This window comes from Astatotilapia calliptera, chromosome 3 (genome assembly GCF_900246225.1).
Source record: "Astatotilapia calliptera chromosome 3, fAstCal1.2, whole genome shotgun sequence".
NCBI lineage: Eukaryota > Metazoa > Chordata > Actinopteri > Cichliformes > Cichlidae > Astatotilapia > Astatotilapia calliptera.
In genome coordinates, this window is record NC_039304.1 from 13,774,201 (window position 1) to 13,798,822 (window position 24,622).

The window sequence follows — 24,622 nt, forward strand, 5'->3', positions numbered from 1 at the left end:
GCTGTAAAAGTGAAATAGTCCAAATCAGAAAATAGATACACCAAAGTATGTATGTAGTGAATGACATTTGTAGTACAGGAAGATGGGTCCACCTTAATATGGCACTGAACCAGAAATCTTAAAACAAACCTGCAATATAAGACTTGTATGTAAACGGGTGTAACTGGAATACTGTCTGATTAGTTTTCTTTTTTTTTATGACAAACAGACGGTTGAAGCTGTGTTCAGCTTACCGCATCTTATATCAGTTGCACGGAAGTAGCTGACTATGTAATTAATCTGGGCGCTACAGCTTTAAGCAGCTATGCGCTCCCGCAGACGGCAATCACTTTCTGCCAAACGATCACTTTTTGGCACAACACCTGGAGCTAAGGGGGCAAAACAATCACATGAGTGCTGCTGTTTGACTGAGGAAGAATAAAGTAGTCGTGGTAAGCCAATCACACGACCACTTTAAGATGACAAAGCAACAAGGTGATATAACCAGTTTTTAAATTGTGTTGAGAGGCCACGTAAAACCAGAGTCATGATAAACAATATATATGTGGTGTTTTTTCCTCAATAGTTTCGTCACGTTTAACGTCTAAGGACAGCGCTAGCGAGCACTCTCTGCTTATGATCAAATAAAAAAAAACCAAACAAAAAACTCGTCTTGGTGGAAAAATAAAAATGCACCATGTCGACCAATCAAAAATGATAACATGAGATTTGGTTGTTTAGGAAGAGCGGGAAGTTTCAGGAATGATGGCAAGAGAGAGAGAAAGAGAGAGAGAGAAAGAAAGACAGCAGAAAAGAGAGAGAGAGCGAGTTTTGAGATGTGAGAGATTTGTGACGTTTAGCGTGTTTGTAGTGTGAAGTTAATGTGTTGTCTTGTGTAGTTAGTGTGTAGTGTTGTGGATAGTTTTGTGTTGTCTGTCAGAACAATGAGGCGACTGCTGTCTCCGGGTAGAAACAGGAGTGATACACCTGCTGCTATCAGACCTGCAGGTATCAGGCTGTGATGTTCTCCTTTATAGTGGACAGAAATATTTGGAGTGGCACAAATAATTTGTGTGGCATCTTATTGAATGCAGAACAGCTGATTGTTCTGTAGTTTGAAATGGTTATTTAAAAAATCAAGGTAAAAGGTGAATGGCTGCAAATAACTTTGTTGTTTACAAAACTTGTGCATATGATTTTAAAATTGTCAATTTATATTTGCATTTAAAGTTATGAAATATGATTCATTAAACATGTTTGTGGTTGTTACAGTGAAAATATAACTTTCTACTCAGATTGTATGTTTTTTGCCTGATTTTAGATCAATTGTGTTAATACAGTACGTCAACATGAAAACATAACTGTAAATTCAGACACGTGAGGTTGTGCTGAAAAGAATGATACCAAACAAGGCAAAGTAAATAGTTTTTAAAGGTGAAATGTAGACGTCAAATCAAGAGTAGTTAAAAATGGCCAATTATACCCTGGACCCCAGAGGGTTAAACATTTTTTTTAAGTAACACAATAGTTACTTTTCAAGTAATTACTTTTAGAATCGTGTAACTCAGTTACTAACTAAGTTACTTTTTTGAAGAAGTAACTAGTAACTATCATTAATTACTTTTTCAAAGTAACTTGCCCAACACTCCTTAGGACCATATAATTATAAATATGAGCGTGATGAAAGTTGGGCAGCACGCTAACGTCTTTAGTCCACTCTGAATGCTCGTATTGGTCTAACCCTTTCACTCTGTAACGTTGGGTTGTGTTGTGTGGTTGAGAAGAGGCGGCAAAACACCTAGCAGGCTAGGCGGAAGGATACACACCCACACTGGTATCAGTAATCCACGGTGGTTCTTTAATACGCATTCTTCAGCAACCGTATAAAAGCCCGGCTGAACGGCTGCGGCTCAACAACAAAATGCCCAGCGTTCATACAACCCAAGCGCTGCAAACAAAACAAAAAAAGGGTCTCGAAAAGAAAACATAAGTCCGTCCCTCGTTAAGCACGAGCGTGAAGGCACGTGTCCTCATAATCACAGAGAGAGAGAGAGAGAGAGAGAGCAGTGGCACACACTGATGACACCATCAACCCTCGACTTGGGTGTCTTAAAGGGACACCACACCATAACGGCTGTTACAACTCCTTTGATTTTTTTCCTCGTACCTTTTTTTTTGCCTTTTCGTCAAGTCTGTCTTTGTACCATGGGAGTATCCATAACTCAAAATTTCAAGTTATTAACTCAAAATTTCGACTTATTTTCTCGAAATTTTGAGTTAGCTCTGTTAGCTCTGCGAATTAGTAATCTACGTGGAATGCGCACTCAAAACCAGATCACAACAAATTGGCACTTTCAAGAGTACGTTTGCTGATAGTAACGCCATGTGATTCAGCTAATAACACAACGATTTCATCATTTGTGAAGCCACACCGAAAATAATCAGCAATTTGTGCATTCATGACTGGCTGTAATACTGGTAGCTTAGCTGTAGCATTTGTATCTGAGAGCTTCAGCTTCCGGGTAACAAGGAAATGATGTCATTCACGTAGATCACTAATTGGCAGAGCTAACTCAAAATTTTTAGTTATTCACTCATAATTTTGAGAAAAGTAAGTCAAAATTTCGAGCTAATTTTTCGAGTTAATAAGTCAAAATTTGTGAAAATAAGCTGAAATTTTGAGTTATGGATACTTTTTCTTTTTCTTTTTTTTTTAGGGGCAGAAATGGGCTTCCATATTGTACGGACCTGCCGTGTTCTCCTTTTTGTACATAACTGTTTTTGGAGCAAATAAAATGCAAGTAGGGATTAAAACCACAGAATGAATGGTTACCGGTGCTGGAAGTGCTAGCGCTTGATGCAGTGTTTTGATTTTGCTGCCACGCGTACCTGCAATGCAACATGCTCAAGTCTGTCGATCTCTATACCAAGTAAATGTAGAGTCATTATTGCTAACATCATACCGAAACCGATCATTTTAACCCATAAAGGCAATTAATGTAGGAGAAAGCAGCGTGTCCTGACTTATGAGATGAATCATCATCAATTTGCAAATTATGAACACAATTTATTGAAATCACGGTGAGGATAGAAATAAAGTATCACTCCTGTCATGCTAGTATAGATAGGATCAATACTGAAAATATAAATAATATTGATTGTATCTATACCAATACCAGCTTTGGTATCGATACTGCCAATATTCGGATGGATCGACCCGCCTCTATTTTTTGCGACCAATCCTGTTGCATATGCATCTCTGGGAGTTGCGATGTTTTAAAATCGGTGATGTGCAAGTTGGAGAACATTCAGTCACATCTAATAAACATTCACAAAGTGTTCCTCAGGCACTTACCACGAATGACACAAATGGAGGCTGATATTTTGATACTTCTCTCATGATCAAAGTCCGACATGGCATTAAATGATTTCATGTTCATGCTTTAGAACCTGAGAAAAGAACACCTCCAGACGTAGCTGCTACCATTTCACGAACAATCGGATATTAATAATTTTTTTCAACTATAGAGAGATACTAGGTAAAACTCTCTGTACCCTTTTTCTATCTGAGCTCTGGTAGTCAGCAGCTACTCTCTTCCAATAGTTTCTTTCTAATGTGCCGCAGGTTCTGAGAAGTCTAGGGGAAAACTTAATTTTCTTACTATGTCCCTCAGACATGAAGTCATTTGCATGAAGATCTAGACTGAAACACCGTTATCTTAATAAATGAATTCAAGGGCATCATAAAGAACGTAGTGAAGAGAGCATGTGACTGAACTGAAAGGCCACTGATGGATTCTGTATATATCATGTTGTACATGCTGGTGCTTTCTCGGCCCCTAAAAATAAAGTGAAAAATAGTGTATCAGAATCCCTGTTTGCTTTCCTCGACACTGTCTGTCTGAACAGAAAAGCCTGGAGAAAATTTGAAATACAGAGTCAGATTGTTTTGCTTTATAGGACTATCTCTGTGTTGCTTTCACTTTTATCTACAGTACTGTGCAAAGGTCTTGAGCCACTTCTCATTGCTTTATATTTTGCTGTAAAACAACCTCGGAGTATGTGGCAGGGACTAAACACGATCACAGACTTTAGAGGGAAAACCAGCACACCGCAGACCACGGCCTCTCTGTGTGGGGATCTAAACGTATTCTACGCTAGATTCGACACAGCGAACACCATGAGACCGGACAGTGTGCGCACCGCGGATGACGTCAGTGCGCACACTGTGTCTGAGGAGGATGTGCGGAAGTGCTTCAGGAAGGTGAACGCACGCAAAGCTACTGGTCCGGACGGGATTCCCGGCCGCGTCCTCAAGTCATGCGCGGCTCAGCTGGCTGGAGTGTTCACGCACATCTTCAACCTTTCCCTCTCTCTGTCTGTAGTCCCAGCCTGCTTCAAAATGGCCACCATCGTACCCTGTACCCAAATCCTCCACCATCTCCTCATTGAACGACTGGCGACCTATAGCCCTGACCCCCATCGTGAGCAAATGCTTCGAGAAGCTGGTCAGGGACTTCATCCGCTCTGCACTACCCGACTCACTGGACCCTCTACAGTTTGCATACCGCCACAACAGGTCCACTGATGATGCCATAGCCCTGACACTACACACTGCCCTGTCACACCTGGAGAAGAGAGACACGTATGTGAGAATGCTGTTTGTAGATTACAGCTCAGCATTCAATACCATCGTTCCCTCGAAGCTGGACAGGAAACTGCAGGATCTAGGACTGAGCAGCTCCCTCTGCAGCTGGATCCTTAGCTTCCTGTCTGACAGACGCCAGGTGGTCAGACTGGGCAGCATCACCTCATCCCCCATCACACTGAACACTGGTGCTCCACAGGGGTGTGTACTGAGCCCTCTCCTGTACTCACTCTACACCCACGACTGCACGGCCACTAACAGCTCCAACATCATTGTGAAGTTTGCGGACGACACTACAGTGGTGGGTCTTATCATCAACAGTGATGAGACGGCTTACAGGGAGGAGGTCAGCGCCCTGACCCACTGGTGTCAAGACAACCATCTCACCCTCAACGTCGCAAAGACAAAGGAGTTGATAGTGGACTTCCGGAGGTGCAGAGAAGTACACACCCCCATCACCATCAACGGCGCTGCTGTGGAGAGAGTGAGCAGCTTCCGGTTCCTTGGCGTACACCTGGCTGAGGATCTTACGTGGTCAGTACACACAAACAAAACAGTGAAGAAGGCGCAGCAGCGCCTCTTCTTTCTCAGGAGACTGAAAAGATTCGGCATGAGCCCCCGCATCCTCAGGACCTTCTATCACTGTGCCATTGAGAGCATCCTCACTGGATGCATCACCACCTGGTATGGCAACAGCACCGCCTACAACTGCAAAGCTCTCCAGCGAGTAGTGCGGTGCTCTGAACGGATAATTGGAGGTGAGCTTCCCTCCCTCCAAGACATCTACAGGAAGCGCTGCCTGAGGAAAGCGGGGAGGATCATCAAGGACTCCAGTCACCCCAGCCATAAACTGTTCAGACTGCTTCCATTAGGAAGGAGGTTCTGCAGCATCCGGTCCCGTACCAGCAGACTGAGAGACAGCTTTTTCCACCAGGCCATCAGACTGCTGAACACGTCATAGACACCTCAGCTTCACTACTGGAACTTCAACATTATGCACTCCACACTGTATATAAATGCCACTGTTTTGCACATATTCAACTCTGTATATTTTTATATATTTTATTTATTGTTTACTCTATTTAATTTGTAAAATATGTGTATACACACACACACACACGTAGGAAAATATTTAGTATACACATCCAGAAATGCATATACTATTATATATTGTACATATATTTATTAGTTTCAGATGTAGCCATTCTTGTATTTTGCTTGTTTACATTATTGTATTTTGCACAACTCTGTTCCTTGTGAAGCTCGCACACAAGAATTTCACTCACATGTGCTGTACCAATGTACCTGCACATGTGATGTGACAATAAAAGTGATTTGATTTGATTTGATTAAAAATGGGAAAAAGTTGTAGTGATTTATTGAAATGTGGAAATATAAAAGGAAATACAGCATAGAAGGAAAAACAGAGTTTATGCAGTTCTAACAACCTTTAAACTCAACATTTGGTATGACCACCTTTATTGAATACAAGCTATTAAAAACACATTTTCTTGTCATTCTTTCAGGAGTCTTCAGGAATAGTTCTTCAGACTTCCTGACGGAAATCCAAAGCTCTTCTTTGGATGTTTCTGACTTTTTCTTTTTCCTGTTCTCTGTCAAAATGATGCCACACCACTTCGATAATGTTGATGTTCAGGCTTTGGGGAGGCCCATGACTCATAGTGTTCGACTGTATGTTTTTCTACCCAGGTATGGTTTTGGAAGTGTGTTTGGGATCACTGTCAAAATTCCATGAATTGTGAAAGATCTCTAATATCTATGGCTAAAATGCATGATAGATCCTCCACCATGTTTTACAGATAGCCGTAGACACTGATTTAACTCTCTCCCGACTGTACACACTCATGATGATCCAAAATTTTTATTAGCTGCTTCATAAAACCTGTTGCAACTGATGTTCAGTCCAGTTCTTGTGTAATTTGACAAACTTGAGCCTTTTTCCCCCGTTTCCCTTCCTTAAGATTATTGCTTGTTGACAGCAACCCTTCAAATAAGTCCATTTCTGTTGAGGCTTCAAAGATCAGTACATGGTTCAGCTGAGGAACCAGATGCATCTCTTAGATCCTGTCAGGTCTTTGCTGGATTTGAATCTAAGGGGGGTTCAGGTTTTTCTTTTTTCATAACGATGACTTCCAGATGTTGTTCACGTGCTTAGTTTTTCAAGCTTCCGCTCATCCAGTTTGTTCAATTTCATAAGGGCACATTTCAACCATGCCAAGATAGGTCAATTTTTCTACTAATAGCTACTTGGGAATCACCCTGTTAGTGAAACATTTTATGCCTGTCAAACTGTTATCTTTGACTAACTTTGGCAACAAATTATATGTTTTTGTGACAGACTGATAGTAACAAACATTCCTCTGGAAATGGTCGAGTTCAAGGACTGGACTGAAAATGAATGAAAAAGCAGCCAATGTCCAGAGAACAACTTGAAAAGGTTGCTCAAGACCACAAAAAGAGTCTGACTCCTTAGATGCAACATATAAAGAAATGAATGTTAAATCAAGACATTTGCACAGTCCATGAAACCTCACTTCATCTTTGTGTTGTTTGCTGGGTGTCCATTCTCCATTTTGCTTTTCTCACTCAGTCTTCAAGCCTCAAGCATCTCTAGCAGTAGTGTTACTCTACTAATAAAACTAGCTACCACTATAGCCAAAGGCTCTCACTGGTAACTGGAATGAAATATGGTCACTTGAACCATTTGCTCTCACTGCTCTCAAACTCGCAAAAGCAAACATCCCTGTTTTGAAGTTCAGCCAAATGCGGTCAAGATTTCAGCAATTTAAAGGCAATCTCTTCCAATTTTTTAGATATCTGATTCAACTCACAGCTCCCACTGATGATGTCACATAAACTAGGCCAGCATAATTTTTCTGAAAAGTGTTGTTTCTCCAGTAACGAGGAGCACGCTCTTAACCTCCATCCCTGTCATCATCCTCTTCTTTCCGGCATTTTAATTGGCCGGGGCTGGAGCAGCCCCCTCCAACCCAGCTGTTTTCTTGCAGCATCCTGCAGCAAGACTTGTTCTTCACTAATTACCGCCGCTGCCTGCGATGAACTGTGACACGGCCGGCTCCCGTTGAATTACCCTCGCCTTTTCCCGTGTCAATATCCTTCCTGATTTTCATACATCAGTAAGAAATCTACATAGGAGTGCAAAGGGCTGACCAAAAAATGATGCCTTCTAAAGAAGCTCCGGCAAGACGAATGACTGTTAAAAAGCAATCAAGTGGTAGCAGCAGTCTGGGTGGTAGATCTCTGTAGTTTATTGCTAACGCCCGGTCACAGCACCTCTGCTGTTTAAATTATTGCTATGTAAATCACCTGAAGTGCTTTGGTATTGGAAAGCAGCAGATTTAAGATGCTGGTGCATGTGCTAAGTAGACAGTATCCCGATATTCGCCGAAGCCTCCATTTGAGGGACTAACTCCCGCTATTCATCAGCGTGTCAGTCTACCTCAAGCTGGCACTACATTCTCAGAAGTTCCCTGGCGGAACAAATGAAGTTCTCCCTGACTCACATATAAAATGCTTATTCTGTATTTCTGCAAAATGGATGTGAAGCATAGTGCCTGAAAAGTTCTGAACTACCCTGAAGTGGGAGCACTTTTACCTTATATGTGACAGCACTCGTATTCGTCCTAAAGAGATTTGCATTCAGGGTCCAGTGCATGCAAATCTTTCTGGGACCAGTGTGAATGCAGGTGCTATAAAACAATACCTGTAACAGTTTTCTTTGAATTGGGTTCCATGACATCTAGTTGCTACATTGCATGCAAAATAAGGGCTCCTGGTTAAAATTGCTGCTAAAAAAAATTGCAGTTTTCTGTCTGTAATGTATAAGATTATGATAGGAAATGGAGCCCCACCCTTATGAGCTGCAAAAAAAAAAACATACAAGTTGGATACATGTGTAAGCACAAATCTTTACATGAGTTGTCACTGTCCTCTGCTGGCTCTTTTACAGTATTACACCCAGAGAGTGAAAGCTTAAACTTTGTCTCATTGTTAATCACTTCCTGTTCAGAATTTCAACAAAGTGTAATTAAACTACTTCAGCCATTATTTCCCACCTTCCCTAACTATCACTCAGCCGCCAAGCGCAACTCATTTGCGCCGGAATCCGAGCTTGTGACTGTTAATGTGCTTATCACAAAAAACTCCATTGCGCGGATTAATTGCTTAATTGTTTAAAAGTCTCTGTTGTCTTTCCCGGCGCATAGGCGTTTTGTAATAGGAATGCACTCCCTTATTCCCCAGCTTATTTGTATTCCTGTGCCAGATATGGTGTGAAGCTCAATAGAGTTTTCTCCTGTTTTTTTCCCTTTCCCACCTATTCAAGGATCCAAATTGATTTCTCCGCAGCACAGATATATCGGTCATGACCACTGAAAATCTAAGGATATGGGAAATGTTGTCAGGTATGAGGTAACAGCTGTAGTGCCTGTATATATCACACAGTGTCGTTCTTTGCATTCGTTTTGGTAATTCTTTTGAGATACCGGGCAGTGGGGGGAAACAACACACATTACTCAAGGATCTGAGCCCCACTGGGTAGTTCTGCAGTTTCAGCAGCTGATATGAAATGCAAACATGCAAGGACGGAAGAACTCACGCCACCCCCCTTCCTTTCTCAAACACACGCCCCTCCACACATGCATCCCCGGGGCTTTGGTCATGAGGTTGCCTCCTTCCGTACCCAGACAGTCCCACAGTATAAACCTTCATTCACTCCCACCTCAAATAAGTAGTGAAGCGGATTTTCAGCCTGAGAAAATGCTCGCACGCTGTTAATAATCGACTGATTGCATTTAGATCATTTGGAACGTGACATATAATATCATCATTAGCCCAACCTATCAGAAACTCCTACTTTTGTCTCCTATATGCACTCTGTAACAATTACATATGGGTTTTTTTCCTCACCGCTCAATTATTGACAATGTAAATTGCTCAAACTCCTTATTTGATCCTAATCTGCTACATTTTAAAAGAGAAGAGAATCAATATGGTTGATTTAGTCAAAGGTCAGCAGTTAAAAATTAAAGATAACCGCCACTAGATTATTTGCCACAACAGTTTTATGCAGACACTGTAATGGTTTTCAGAAGCTATCGCCGCACTGAGGTTAAGTTAAAGTTAAATTAATGTTAAATCCCATGAGGAGTACTGGATGACTGCCATTAAACATTGAGTTATCCGGGTGAGCTTGGTTATCCTCAGGCTTTTCGTCTTGTGCCATCCATACATAAAAACCTCCCTTTGGCTTCATAGCCTGGAGCTCTGCTGTTCTGTTTAGTGCTGATTACCAGATTTCAGAGCCTGGCAAACTTATCGTTGGCATTTTATTTTGCTTGTGTACCGATGTAGTCCAAGTGCAGCCTCACAAAGTAACTAGCTCGGCTCTATAGACTCTACAGCTGTTATTGCATAGATGCCTCAAGCTGTAACGGGGTGTTCACATGGGACTCATTCGTAAAGGTGCAAAATACAGAGGAGGAAATGAACACGAGGACTCGGGGCTGGGATCAAATAAATGGCATGAAGGCAACCTGTGATGAAAAAGTGAAGAGGAATGACAAGCAGTTGCAGGCGTTGTCTTAGAGAAGAGGAGCGGGGAGGAGGAGATAGACAGAGAGGCTGACAGTCATATGAACCGCTGCTGTATAGCTCCCTCCTAATGACTCCCACTGCGCCATTTTTACCAAAGGCGGGGATTATCATTAAGCCCAAGTCACATCTTCTCACATGATCCTCCATCCTGCCCAAGGTTTACTCACACACACAGGCAGAGTTGTGAGCACACGAAGAATGGCAGCGAGGCAGTGCGAGCGTGAGCGGTGGTCACAGGACTAACAGAGCCTGGCCGCAGTTCATGAAAAAGTCATGAAATTTCTTTTATGTGAATTTTTCTTTCTTTTTCTTTTTTTCTCAAGACATTAAGCATGACCGACTTTTGATTTTAAAAGTGCCGTGTTGTTTGCACATTCTTTATTTTTTTTAACCAAACCCAGGAGTTTTAACCAAACAACAGTAAAACAAAGTCCACAGCAAGACTTCAAAAGTGATCCCAGAGGAGAGCGCAGCTGAGTGTGTTTGTCTTTTCCTAAGTGGTTTTGTTGCCTAAATCAAACCAAGAGTGAGATGGAAGATACACTAAACAGCAAGAGAAAACAAAACATGTAATGTAACGATAATAAATACAATCATTAAAAAAGACTGAGGTTAATGATCCGTGAAAAAATAAAGAAATAAAAATTTAAAGGCTGTTTCCCAAAGTGCCACAAGGCTCTGTTGGATATTTACATGTGGCTCACATAGCGAATCAGCCTGTTTGATTGATAGCAAGGATCAGCCAAAAGTGTTATTTTATGGGCATCTTACTGATGTGATATCAATGTCAGCCTTTGGAAAATCTTGTCATACCCCTGATTTATCTTTTTCAATGTTGAGTCAATATATTGCAATACTGTGTAAGTACCAGTCATTTATCATTTAGTGTTTTGGGGATCTTTGTCATGTTGAAAAATGAAACCGGGACATGATTTATTTTTTTTTTTTTGTCCTCTACCAGTTTCCTCAAAGTTTTTTAAGGACATGCTGCACAACATAGTTTTCAGTTTATAACTCTTTGGGAAATGAATCCAATTTTATTTATCCGGTCGTTAAGTGATGACGTGACGAATCCTACTTCCGGGCCTAAAGTAGTCTGCGTTTAATATGGCTTTTGTGTTGTTAACATGTTTAATGTTATGTATTTTCTTCTATTTAATCTCAAAAAGCTCCTAAAACAGTCAGTGATCCCTGTTGACCTCCCTCGGCTTTTATTACCGCTAATCATTTATTTAAGCTCAGTTTTTAAAACCTTAGGATGTAACTACAGCCCAGCCCATGCAGCAGTATATGAATGACTATCCTCGTATTGTGGATGGATTATCTCAGTTGTTCTCCTGGCTGAAGTTTGGTCCTTTTACAGCATCCTGCCATGCGATTACATTTGTTCCTGACCACGAGAACACTCACGTTAACTTTTATCGGGTATCAAAAAGTTAGCTTGTTTATATTATGCTAACATAGCTGTGTCGCTAGCGGTCACGTAGCACATCATTATATACCAGCTAGCCAAACTTCAGTAACCCTACAAACGTCACTGCTGTTTAGTTTTCTGTCTTCATTTATGTTGGAAGTGATAACAGAGCTGTACGTTTTAATTTGTTTCCAAAACCCCGCAGTCAGGACATGCTATATTGTATTTAGATAGAAGCTAGCGAGCTAACTTCCTGCTAACTTCTAACTCCGTTAAATGTCATAAATTCTGTTTTCATGGATGCCTGGATGTTAAACTCAATTGTTACACCTGGTAGAGCAGAACGCTGATCATTTTATTAAAGATGAAAGACTTTAGACAGTTTTTCAACTCTCAGTAATGCCATAGTGATCGTTTGATATATGGACCTGCAGCGGAGTTTAGGCCCAGACACGGCTAGTGACGTCAGACTTAACGACCGGATAGAGCACCGTTGATTTAAAAAATACTAATTTATGCCTGTCAGACTTTGCTATCTTTAGAATTTTTCATAGAGTCGACTAAAAAAATTGGAACAAATTATGTGTTTTTGCAACAGGCTGCTACTAACATAGTGTCAGTTAGGTGTAGACACCACAGCGGCTTATCTCTTGAGTTAGGTGCCTTTTTTTATGATTGAATGATTCGTAGGTCAGTGTTAAAGTGGCTTAACAAACAAAAAACATTCATCTGAAAATGATCAGGTACAAAGACTGGACTGAAAATGAGTGAAAGGCAGCCAACTGCCTCTGAAAGATCACTTTAAAAATGACAAGAAAGTTTGTTTCCTTCAAAGAAAAATATAAAGAAATGAAGGGTGGATCAAGACTTTTGCACATTATTGTACATCTGTTAAAAAGTAATTAATTTTGCCTATTTGGCAGTTTAATTAAGGCTAAACTGATGTCTTTGACAGACAGTAAAGACAAATAGTGAAAAGCTGGTGGCTTCTGTCCTGGAATATGACCTTAAAACACTGCAGTGCATTTTCAGGTCAATAGAACTTTGAATTATTAAACACCCATGACAATAAATCATAGAAAATTCATTTAGGGCAGATATAACACTCTAAGGTCAGAATAATTCATAATCATGTCTATTACAGTATTCATCTTGACTTTAAAAAAAAGTAGAAGATAAGAACTCGGGGAAAGAAATAATGTTTAAATGGTCCAAACAACTTTGCAACACTAACAGGCCTCCTTATAGTCCTCAAGGGCACATAGGAACAGCATATGCATGAGGAATGTGGCTCTACTTTCAAAAGTTACAACATGAGAATGAGCTTAGCGCTAGCTTTGTAAAATCCTCTCCGTCACGCCCCAATTATGAAACAATACAAGCCAGCTGGAATCATGATAACCAACGTGAAACTCATGTGACTCAGTTAAGAGTCTTTGCCTTACGGTGTAAGGAGTCACGTTGGGGAAAGAAAGAAAAAGATGGTTCTCCTCTTTCAAAGCTGTGGCTTTGTTGTGACATTGTTTTATAAGCCCGAGGAGAACATTTAAATGATGAATGACTTGGCATGCAAATTATTAATACTGACAGCATCAGTACCCTTCTGTCTTAGCAAGAACAAAGTGGTAGTGACAACTTGCCCCAGACTGAAACATATTAGCTTTAAAGCAAACTACATCAAAACATTACTCAGTTAGATCTTTGACAATGAAATGAGACTTTTTATCAGCAGGGAGGAAGGAGTGCTAACAACATGAAGTACTCTGTTGCAAGCAAAACTGCGGCATTTACTACCTTACTCTTGTATTGTGAGCTGAGCATGTTTTTAGTGCAACACCTGGTGAAGGTGAAGCTAGTTTTAGCCACTTTTTATAAATAACCCTGTTATTTTCCAGCTGAAGAGTCACGCCCTCTCAAAGGTTTGGTTGGTTGGTTTGGTTCTTTTTTAAATATACCTTATTTTCTTACAAATGTTTTATTTGTATCTAAATAATGTATGCTTTTATCTTTTTTTGACTCTAAACACCTTTGTTTATTCTGGGAATAAAGTTCAAAATAATCCTTATTTGTGTTATGATGGGTCTTGGTGCAGGTCCTGTCTGAAACAAGCTGTTTCAGTTAGGGCTAATTTCCCTTTAAGCTAAGTTTCTCCTGATTGGCTGCCCCTCTCCAAACTCTTTTTGAACCATAGGCGGGGCTTCTGCCATAGCTGTGTGCCTGAGATGACCATGCTTTGACTGAGATCATAGAGAGCTGAGGGGAACTGTGCTGGAAATGCTAACACACTCAAGTAGGAATACACTCATTAGCACACCTGTTACTCTGCTCGTTAACACATATATGCAATTAAGCCAATCGCATGGCAGCTACTTAATACATTCAGACATGTAGACACGGTCAACACAACCTGCTAAAGCTAAAAACCAGAGATCAGAATAAGAAAGAAAGCTGATTTAAGTAACTTTGAATGTGCCAAATCCATTGGGCATCTTTCTTTGCCTTTAGACAACAATTCTGATGGCAAAAGAGCCAAACGGGACAGGCAAAAAAAAAAAAAGAATGTGCCATGGTTGCTCTGAGTGTTTCAGAAGCTGCTGATCTACGGGGATTTTCCCATGTGACCATCTCGAGGATTTAAAGAACGGGCTGAAAAAGAGAAAATATCCAGTGAGCAGCAGATCTCTGGGTGAAAATGCCTGGTTGATACCAGAGGTGAAAGAAAGACCAGTGCTTTGAGCTGATAGGAAGGCAACAGTAAGTCGAATCACCACCAAAATCTGCAGAAGACCCTCTTGAGCGTGCAACACGTCGAACATTAAAGCAGATGACCTGCAGCGGGAGACAACCGCACCGGATGCCGCTACAGTTTTCTGGGTTTCACAAAACTTGTACAGTAAAAGATCAGAAAGATGTTTCCTCGTCTGATGGTTTCTGATGCGACACAATTGGACATAAACAACCATGGACCCATGCTGACTTCATGGGTTCCAGTTGCTGGTGGAGATGTGGGGGGTATTTTTGTGGCACACTTTGATCCTGCTTTGTACTTACTGAGAATTGTTTAAACACCACAACCTATCCGAGTGTTGCTGCTGATCACGTCCATCCCGTATGAGCACAGTGTACCCATCTTCTTATGGCTGCTTCCAGCAGATAACGCACCAAGTCATCAAGTTCACACCGGTTTCTTGAACATGACAATGAGTTCTCTGCACTCAAATGACCTCCAGTCACCAGATCTCAGTCCAATAGAGCACCTTTGGGATAGGAGATTCACATTATGGATGAATTATGTTATTGCGTCAATGTGAACCAAACTCTCAAGGAATGTTTCCAGCACTTGTTGAATCTGCGCCATGATAGATTAAAGCAGTTCTGAGAGCAAAGTGGATCCACCCCGATATGATGCATATCGTAGCTTCAGTTGGATATTTAAAGAAAAGCTGCCTAAATTTTGTACTTACTGCACAACTATTCCATGCATTTAACTGCAAGTGTTGTTTTTGAGGAACACTCATTTTCTGCTGCTTTACTCTTTACTTGCCATTCAACAGAAAGCAGATGTTGTTATTTAAAGTCAGACCCTTGACATGAACTTGTTTTTCTTCCTCTCCTGAAAGATCTCCCTATGACGAGCATTTGATGTGTGAATTTGCAAAGCATCTGGTTGCTAATTAGAGGATGTTGATCCCCCTGGAGGATAGCTAATATACATGTCCTCGATGTTGTTAGATAATATCTAACAATTAAAAGCTATCAAGTGCCCTCTGAAATCCAGGGTAAGGCTTGCTGTGAATTAAGGGCAGACTGTAAGATGTTTTTGAAAGCATCTGCCTTGCTGATCCTGCCCTAGATTTTAAGTCCTTAGGGTTATGGCTGCAGAGTCTGTAAGCAAAAACAGACTTTTTTTTCTCTAATTGCAAAACTGCCTTGAGGTTATGATAGCAGCACACCAAAATAATCAAGATTTTTCACTGGTATCATCAGCTTATTTGGAGTAATCAGTGCTTTTCTTTTTTTTTTCCACCTCAGCTCCTTCACCTGAGGAACAATGAAGCAAATCAACATCCACGTGCTCGAGGGGCAGTTGAGGGGAGATTTCAATTGAATGTTGTAGAAATAATTCATAGAACAGCTAAACTGGGGGGAAATGACACAAAGCAGAGGAAAGTTCTTGTTGTTTTTTTGTTTTGGTTTTTTGCTTCTTCTGCATATTAAACTTTTTATAGTCGTGGAAACAATTGAAAACTATGAACTCACACAGTATAAGACTCATAAGAAACACCTCTCACAAAGACTGATGATTTTGGGTATTTGCACATATCGTGTGTTTTCTATTGAATCTAACATTACTGTATCTCCGGCCCTGGAGGTAACCGGAGATCGACAGACGGATTGGTGCGGCGGCTGCAGTGATGCGGACGCTGCACCGGTCCGTCGTGGTGAAGAGGGAGCTGAGTGTAAAAGCGAAGCTCTCAATTTACCAGTCGATCTACGTCCCTACCCTCACCTATGGCGACGAGCTGTGGGTAGTGACCGAAAGAACGAGATCGCGGATACAAGCGGCGGAAATGAGCTTCCTCCGAAGGGTGGCTGGCCTCTCCCTTAGAGATAGGGTGAGAAGTTCGGCCATCCGGGAGGGGCTCAGAGTAGAGCAGCTGCTCCTCCACATCGAAAGGAGCCAGCTGAGGTGGTTCGGGCATCTGACAAGGATGCCTCCTGGGCGCCTCCTGGGGTTGGTGTTCCGGGCATGTCCCACCGGGAGGAGGGCTTTAGAGCATATATCAACAGTGTGCATCGGCAGTGATGCTTTTCTCTTATATAAAAGGTAGGGTGGCCTTCTTTAACAAAAAGAAGACAGCCAGAGTGTCTGGTGTTTATTTATAAGGCTCTACTTCAAAGACTTTCTGGTCACCTGTAATCTCTTATTACATTTAAATAGAGTATTTACAGTGTCAGGTCACAGGACTTTCTAACACCAGCTATACATTTTACTCACGCTGGGCTTAGAAAAACTGGATGAATGGGCGCTCAGTGTGTTGAGCGGGCGACCACGTGACATACGGCTGAGAGCAGCAGGCCCAAGTTTGAGTCTGACCTGCAGCCCTGTGCATCATGCCTTCTCCTCTCTCTCTCTCTCTGCCCCTGCTTTTCTGTCCTTTCTTCACTGTATCTATCAAAATACAGCAGGAAAAAAAGAGCCAAGGTCCCGATCTCAGCGAGGCTGCATGTTTAAAGGATTTAAGAATCATCATAATAAAATAACTTTATCCAGATAATTAATTTGGGGTGTTACTCTTTGTTTGTGGAGGCATGACCCTGGATACAAACATCACAGTGAATCAAGAAAATTAGCTAAATGCATTAATTACGGCCAACAAAGATAAAAAATTATGTGGAGGGAATCAGAGAATCAGAGTTAGTAAGCATAACCAGTTAGACCACTACCCAATAACACAGTCTGATGGTGAGAGTTAGCAAAATAATTATAGATAGTTACTAGTAACTTTGAAAGAGATTTTAACTGAAAATTAGGTAACATTCCATCTAACACAAGGACTGAGTTATCTTATATGTAATATCTTTATACGTATAAAACTTTTATTAGAACTAACACAAGCAAAGGCACAAATTAAACATAATAAATGCCGTAACTACACGTAAAACAAGAGTTGTACATGATTAATGAATGACAATTAACAGTAACCTTCACCTCAAATGCAGCTGATAAATAATGTGGTGAGATCAGAATCGTATTTAAAAGAAGAAAGTCGTTTAAAGTTTTGGAAACTGAGCAAACAGAAGAAGTCTGGATACTTCTTGTATGTGGGTCAGCATTTTTCTGAAGGTTGCTTGCTGTGGTTACACAAAGTAATTCAAAGCTGCACAAAGACTTATGGTCTCTTTATATGTGAGCCTTTGAAGATAAATCCACAAAAGTCACATCGGACCAATAGCGAATCTGTTTATCATTCAGTGGCTATTCTCAAAAATGTGACTTTTGAACTGACGTAACAGGAAAATAAGTCCTGGAGATTTAATTCAAATTCAGACTCTCAGCACTGTTTGGATTATCATGGCATCAAGCGTAACGGTGGGCAGATTAGCGTTCTGTAAAACAGGAGAAATAATGAGCAGAGGAAACACGCTGCTGTTCGCCTGATCGGTCCTGCCAGAATTTATTTAGCAAGCACAAGCAGACATCTTTGCTTCTTTTGTCACTTAGCTTAACCACAGTTGTTCACTGTCAATCAACAGTATCAACATAAAAGAAAAATGCAGATAAAATAAAAAGATACACATTTATCATAAACAAATGAAGAAAAGAAGCCAAGGTGTCATGTGAATGGTTTGTTGTGAAGGCTTCGTTGTGAAGTGAGCTGTAACTCATTCTTTAGAAGTGAATTTAACTTAGAGCTGCAGGAAAACATGTTTTTCTCTCTCTCTGGTGTCTTTGGTGGTTGAAAGATTCATCGTATGGTCACACGTCCAAGCTGTTAAACATTTGGGAGGCTTGCTAGCAAACATGTCGTATCTATGTTTTTAAATTACAGCCATCTTTAGGAGTGTGTTGTACTCCGTGTTGAAGAATATTAAATAATTCCTTAAAGTTAGTTGGAAACAGAAGGTCCTTATGTGTGACAGGTATACAGCTTTCCCTCCTGCTGTGTCTGAATTTACTCCTGATGAGACAACATGATGTCCCACCTTCTGCTTCTCTGGGATTGTAAAATTCATATATTCTTACTTTTTATGGTCTTTTATAACAGACATGCCGAGAAACTGTTTACCTCTTTACCATTTACATCTTGCACTATAAAGTTTTTGTAGTCCTGAGGATTTTTTTCGAGACTTTTGCAAAGATTTTGGATATATTCGAAATATAATGACCTTGTCTACATAACACACAGTTGGCTAACAAAAAATCTGAGCTTGCCCTTTATTAATCGCCGATAAGTACTGTGTGTTTGCATGGGAACTACAGCACTTCAGCCAGCAGAACCAGCTTCAGCACTGGTTGTGTGGGGAAGCCAGATGACATTATTGTGTGGTGTGACCTCCCCAGGCCACATCTTGGGTTTCCCCTCCCTGCATGAAACATCATTTTACCTTCTTTATCTCCAACAACCAGACTTGCCACCATTATTACCTCAAAAGCCTTCCTACATGCAATCCCTCCGGTCTGACATCACACAGCTAGTTCTCATGACACTGATCACCTCATTCCCCACGTCACATTACTGCCAGAGGGGCTGGAGATAGGGAACTTTCAGATGGAGAAGAGTGTGCCTTAGGTTTGTGCGTGCAGTACGAGCCCTCAACAAACACTGTGTGTTTCTGTGTAAGCTCTGACTGGGACGACAAATTTCCTTGTAGGCAAGTTATAACAATCTATCACGCGGAGCATTTAAAAGGCTGATTAAACCAGCAAAGTATTTATTGATCTGTTTTGAATTCAGATTTAAAATTTCCATGCATGACGTGAAAGGAAATAGGAACCTGTTGCATTGTTATTTATTCTGATTTAAAACACAGAGACATTTTTACATTTCTCAAAGACTTTTTCTTGTGGGATAAATGCTGTTCGTGCTTTCAAGTCTCACATGCTCTGGACAGTAAAATCAGGCTCGGGTTTGGGGAAAGAAGGAGGTGGAGAGGGAGGGTGGAGGGGCCTTCCTGAGAAGTCAAATGACCTGAAATATGATCACTTTAGCAAACCTCTGAGGCAAGATTAAATTCCAGTGTCACACACACTAGGTTGAATTTCTTCAACATGCTGAAAAAAATTTTTTATTATTATTTTAACTCTCCAAACATCTATTCCTTTGCTAAAAGATTTGAGAGGGGGGAACTATTACTTCATAGCTAATTAATTTTCATACAGTGCTCATAAAAGCGCACTGAGACGTTACACTGTGTGTGTGGAAGTAGTCATTTATCATAATTTGTGTTTCTTAGAGTCGGTTATTAATTGGACTTTCTTACATTTAATGCTGTGTTTATTCGGTCGACTGTAGACATCCAGGGACTTTTTTTTAGAGGAATAAAAGTGTGCATGACCGGATCACACTACCTTCTCCATCCCTAGGAAATATGATGTTATGTGATGGGATCACGCGGGAGTCAGTAAATCCGGTAGTCATGCGCTAATCCGGTATTTAAGGTCGTCGGTTCAGTGGTTTTGGGGGGGAAACAGAAGTGGAGTCTTGCGTGGGTGCATGGAAGGTGGAGGTTTACACCCACTCATTTGGCAGAGAAGAAATAACTTCTGATGTGAAGTGATGCAAGTGTATTTTGGGGGAAAATAATTAGTTCAGGTTTGTACTCGAAGTCAGTCAGTAAAAACAGACTCGAAACCAGCCGTGCGTAAAACTTTGGCAGCGACTTTTCTTTTTTGGATAATGTGGCAGTTCTGCTTTTTGGTGATTGTGGGCGCGGTGGTTGTGAGCGCTCAGTTCCCCAGAGAGTGTGTGACTCCAGAGGGTCTCAGGAGTGGACAGTGCTGCCCGTCGCCTTCTGGACTGCCTAATGACCCGTGTGGCTCCAGCACCGGGCGTGGACAGTGTGTGTCGGTGGCGGTGGACACACAGCCGCATGGGCCTCAGTACCCGCACGACGGACGGGATGATCGGGAACGATGGCCCAGCCGTTTTTTCAGCCGTACCTGTCAGTGTAACGGAAACTTCAGTGGTCATAACTGCGGCCGCTGTAAACACGGATTGACCGGGCCCAACTGTGACCAAAGAGTTCCTGTTGGTAAGTGCAAAAAAGCTGCCAAAAATGTACCAATTACGCGCATCTTGGGTATTAAAAACTGATTTCCAATTAGCGCGACCGGTTGAGCTAATATGTTTTTTTTTCTCCAATGCTATAATCCTCCAGTGAGAAGAAACGTGATGCAGCTCAACGCGGAGGAAAAGCGTGCGTTCGTGAACGCATTGGACCAGGCCAAGCGCACGGTGCACCCCGATCTGGTGATCGCAACGCGGCACTATCCGGGCATCTTTGGCCCTGACGGGAACACCACGCAGTTTGAAAACGTCTCCATCTACAATTACTTCGTTTGGTCCCACTATTACTCCGTCAGCAAGACCTTCCTGGGCGCGGGGCAGGCCAGTTTTGGGGGCGTGGATTTTTCGCACGAGGGCCCCGGTTTCCTGACCTGGCACAGGTACCACCTGCTCCAGCTGGAGCGAGACATGCAGGTGAGATAGTGCAGATAATTAGATCTATAACAGCGTACACTGTAGTATTGCGGATGTCATTAGGGTCTTTTTAACTCAAATTTGAAAAAGAAAAAAAAACTAACTGATTTTGTTGCCTGAGAGTCGCTAATCATCACTTAATTGTTTATCGACATCTTTAATTTACCAGTTCAACACCGACAAATGTCCTTCTTGCCTCCCACCACCCCACCCTCCCCTGCCCGCTTGTTTTGTTTTGTCTAATGCGCTGTAATGGCGAAGAAATCATAATTGACGAAGCAATGTCACACCTTAATAAGCGAGCAGCGCGCAAAATGTGACTTTAACCACTTCAAATTAGAGATTGGATTCGGTCTGCACACCATCCATTTGGAGAAAACAGCACTGAAAGGAGCTTTGTTGAAGAGGCGTTATTAGACTTTAACGATCACGAAAGTGACACGTGGAGAATGTTAATAATCCGCTCCAGGGTCGGTGTTGCATGCATCAGTCGGGTCACAATTAAGGGCAGAGAATGAGGCTGCTGTGTGTGCTGTGTGGGTTTGAACCCTGTCAGTGTTGGACTCCTGCAGAGAAGCTCCTTCCTTATCCTGAGCAAGTTTCTGGTTTAAATTGGGATCCCTAATTAGTGCCTTGTTTTTTGTTGTTCTGTTTTCATCCTCAAATCTGTCACACTGGTGAAGTTTGAGGGAAATAATAATAATAATAATAATAATAATAATAATAATAATAATAATGGATTGCATTTATATAGCGCTTTTCGGGGCCCTCAAAGCGCTTTACAATTCTACTATTCATTCACTCTCACATTCACACACTGGTGGAGGCTCTTTTTTTCTCCAGTAAGAATTAGAATGAACTGTCTCTGCTTCTTGTCCTGCTGCATTTAAATCATATAGGTAAGAATGCCTGGATTTTATTAGTGTGGTGGGGGGGTTTCTATCTTCAACTCACTCTTTTACCCGACTGGTTTCATATCAGCAAGCATAGACTTTAAAAGTGGGATTTGGTAAGTTTTCCTTTGATAAACCACCGGAGAAGAAGAATTGAAGGAGGGAATAATTCACAGCCAAGCAGACAGACTATGTTCCTTTGAGATTCATGAATATTTTGCCCCTATAAATCCTCTATTGAAACATTTTCTTTACCTTTACGCCTTATCTTAAACTACGAGGTTTTGCATTGGAAAGTCATGAAATAAGTCGGAAGCAGAGCAAGAGCGCTGCACTGCAACTTCCTTTCACAAAGTTTCATCATTTCTGAATCCATCGTGACTTTATAGCGCCGTATACATCCCCCCAACTTCTGTCTTCATATAGACGTTCTACATAACTAAAGGGATTAAAAAGACTTCCACTAGAGCTTTCTTTTTTAGCACAATTTATTAAAAATAAACGAAACTTTAAATTAGATCAGAAAGATTGCAATACCGACTCTTCAGACTGAATGCATTTGGTTTGCATCACAGTCAAATACATCCTTATCCATGGCGACACACTCTAACCCAGCCATGCTTTGATTTTATTCATACTCAATACCCAGGACATGCTGCAAAACCCTTCCTTCGCCCTGCCCTACTGGAACTTTGCTATCGGGGGAAACACATGTGACATCTGCACAGATGACCTGATGGGAGCCAGGAGCAATTTTGACATGAACTCTCTGAGTTCTAACTCCATATTCTCCCAGTGGAGAGTCGTCTGTGAGAGCGTGGAGGACTACGACACGCTGGGAACCATCTGCAACAGTGAGGCTGGAGACTGGTGATGTTGCAGTGATCTGTGGGGGGGTTTTGTTTTGGAGTTCTTTTTGAAAATACGGTAATATCCAGGTTGTTTTCCTTTCCCTCCCTCCCTCCAGGCACCGAGTCTTCTCCCATTAGAAGAAACCCGGCAGGAAATGTGAACAGGCCTATGGTCCAGCGTCTCCCGGAGCCCCAGGACGTGGCAGACTGCCTGCAGGTCAACACTTTTGACACGCCGCCATTTTTCTCCACCTCCTCTGAAAGCTTCAGGAACACCATTGAAGGTGAGCGAGCACAAAGATATTTCTGTCTGTCTGTCATACAACTCTTTTGCGTTCACATACACAGCTTTTCGTGCCCTTTCGTGCTATTTTGGCAGGCTACAGCGCCCCCAAGGGGAACTACGACCCTATAGTGAGGAGCCTCCACAACCTGGCTCATTTGTTCCTGAACGGGACAGGAGGACAGACTCACCTCTCCCCGAACGACCCCATCTTCGTCCTGCTCCACACCTTTACCGACGCAATATTTGATGAATGGTTGAGGAGGCACAGCCCAGGTCTTTCAGTAGCATCTGTTTTTAAAAAACGTATTGTCCTTCATAATGGCGCGGTGAGCTTTTGTGCTAATTTAAAGTGCTTCCCGACAGATGCGGCTGTGTACCCAGAACAAGATGCTCCCATCGGTCACAACAGGCGCTACAACATGGTGCCCTTCTGGCCTCCGGTGACCAACTCGGAGATGTTTGTGACCGCCCCTGAAAACCTCGGTTACTCTTACCAAGCCGAATGGCCAGGTACACATTTGACCCGCACGCCTTTAATCTCGCCTTCAGAGAAATGCTCAGATGACCTGTAATCATTGTTTACTCCTGCCTTTCCAGGTGAAAATTTCACCCTGAGCGAAATAATAACCATGGCCATAGTCGCTGCCCTTGTGGTCGTCGCGGTCGTTTTCGCTCTCACCACGTGTGCTGTGCGTGCCCGGTCTCACAGGAAGGAGGGCCACCAGCCTCTGCTTGGGGATCAGTACCAGCGCTACGATGATGAGAAAAGCCAATCTGTTGTATAAACTCTCTCTCACACACACAGACACACACAAGCCCCACTTTAAAGCGCCTCTTTGTCTCACAGTGACACGCTTGTGTGGTTTGTTAAAGTCTGAATCTGTTCTCACTAGAACATAAAATCATCTCTTTTGTTGCTGCATTTGTGCGTCTATATTTACAAATAGTGCAGATGTAAATATTGACTTTTACATTTCCTACTTACTGAAGACTTTTTATAATGAAAAGGCCCTGAAATAGACTTTCACCCCGTCTCTGCCCAGCGTCACCCCTCCAGGACCCTGAATTTGATCAGTGGTTAAAAAAAGGCCTTAAATCAGGAATTGCATATCAAGATCAGCTGACTTCTAAGTTCAGTGTTTGCTGATTCACTTAACAAAAAGGGGGTACGCCTGAAAGGAATGTGCCAGTGAGCGTTTTACATCCATTTAAAGTAATGAAGGAAGTAATACTTCCTGAACATGACTATCGTTTTACTAACTGCATACTCTACATCATCCCCTGAGTTTATCTGACTTTTTAGGTTCGCTTGGTTTAGCTGCACAATACCAGAAAAGGTATATTTTATCAAAGTGCCCATGCAATTAAGCCATATTACCCACAAGGGGGTGCTGTAGTTTAATTTCTAGAACTCTGCAGGACCTACTGAACGTTCAATAGATAGATGTGCTTTTTTATGATGTGTTAAGTTACTGTTTCACCTGACTTGAAATGTTGCTAATAAACGAAGAAGTAGAAGGAAAATAAAGCACAGTGGTGATTTAGATCAAATGTAAAAGAGTGTCAAGAGTCTTTATTTTCTGTCTTTTTAGCTGAAACACATTTTTCATACAATAGTTGAAAAATGTAATTTATACTTTTGTATTTTTACATAAATAATTCTGTTGAACTTAGGGGCTATACATTAAATAGTTTGGCATCTGGGAAT

General features: G+C 41.7%; 1 protein-coding gene across 1 annotated transcript; it reads left to right on the forward strand.

Annotated features, from left to right (window-relative positions):
* The first annotated feature begins 19,798 nt into the window (after nt 1-19,798).
* On the forward strand, nt 19,799-24,472 carry LOC113018652 (5,6-dihydroxyindole-2-carboxylic acid oxidase). Its single transcript, XM_026161913.1, has 7 exons — nt 19,799-20,435; nt 20,562-20,884; nt 22,427-22,631; nt 22,745-22,912; nt 23,008-23,187; nt 23,278-23,424; nt 23,512-24,472. The coding sequence occupies exons 1-7, from the start codon at nt 20,081-20,083 to the stop codon at nt 23,697-23,699; spliced, it is 1,566 nt and encodes a 521-aa protein (XP_026017698.1). The 5' UTR covers nt 19,799-20,080; the 3' UTR covers nt 23,700-24,472.
* The last annotated feature ends 150 nt before the right edge of the window (nt 24,473-24,622 follow it).

Excerpts from the sequence above, each read along its gene's own strand:
- LOC113018652 (XM_026161913.1), top strand. The coding sequence starts at position 20,081 with ATGTGGCAGTTCTGCTTTTTGGTGATTGTGGGCGCGGTGGTTGTGAGC. Across the intron at positions 22,913-23,007 it reads CTTCAGGAACACCATTGAAG|GCTACAGCGCCCCCAAGGGG; the intron begins GTGAGCGAGCAC and ends CTATTTTGGCAG. Across the intron at positions 23,425-23,511 it reads TTACCAAGCCGAATGGCCAG|GTGAAAATTTCACCCTGAGC; the intron begins GTACACATTTGA and ends CTGCCTTTCCAG.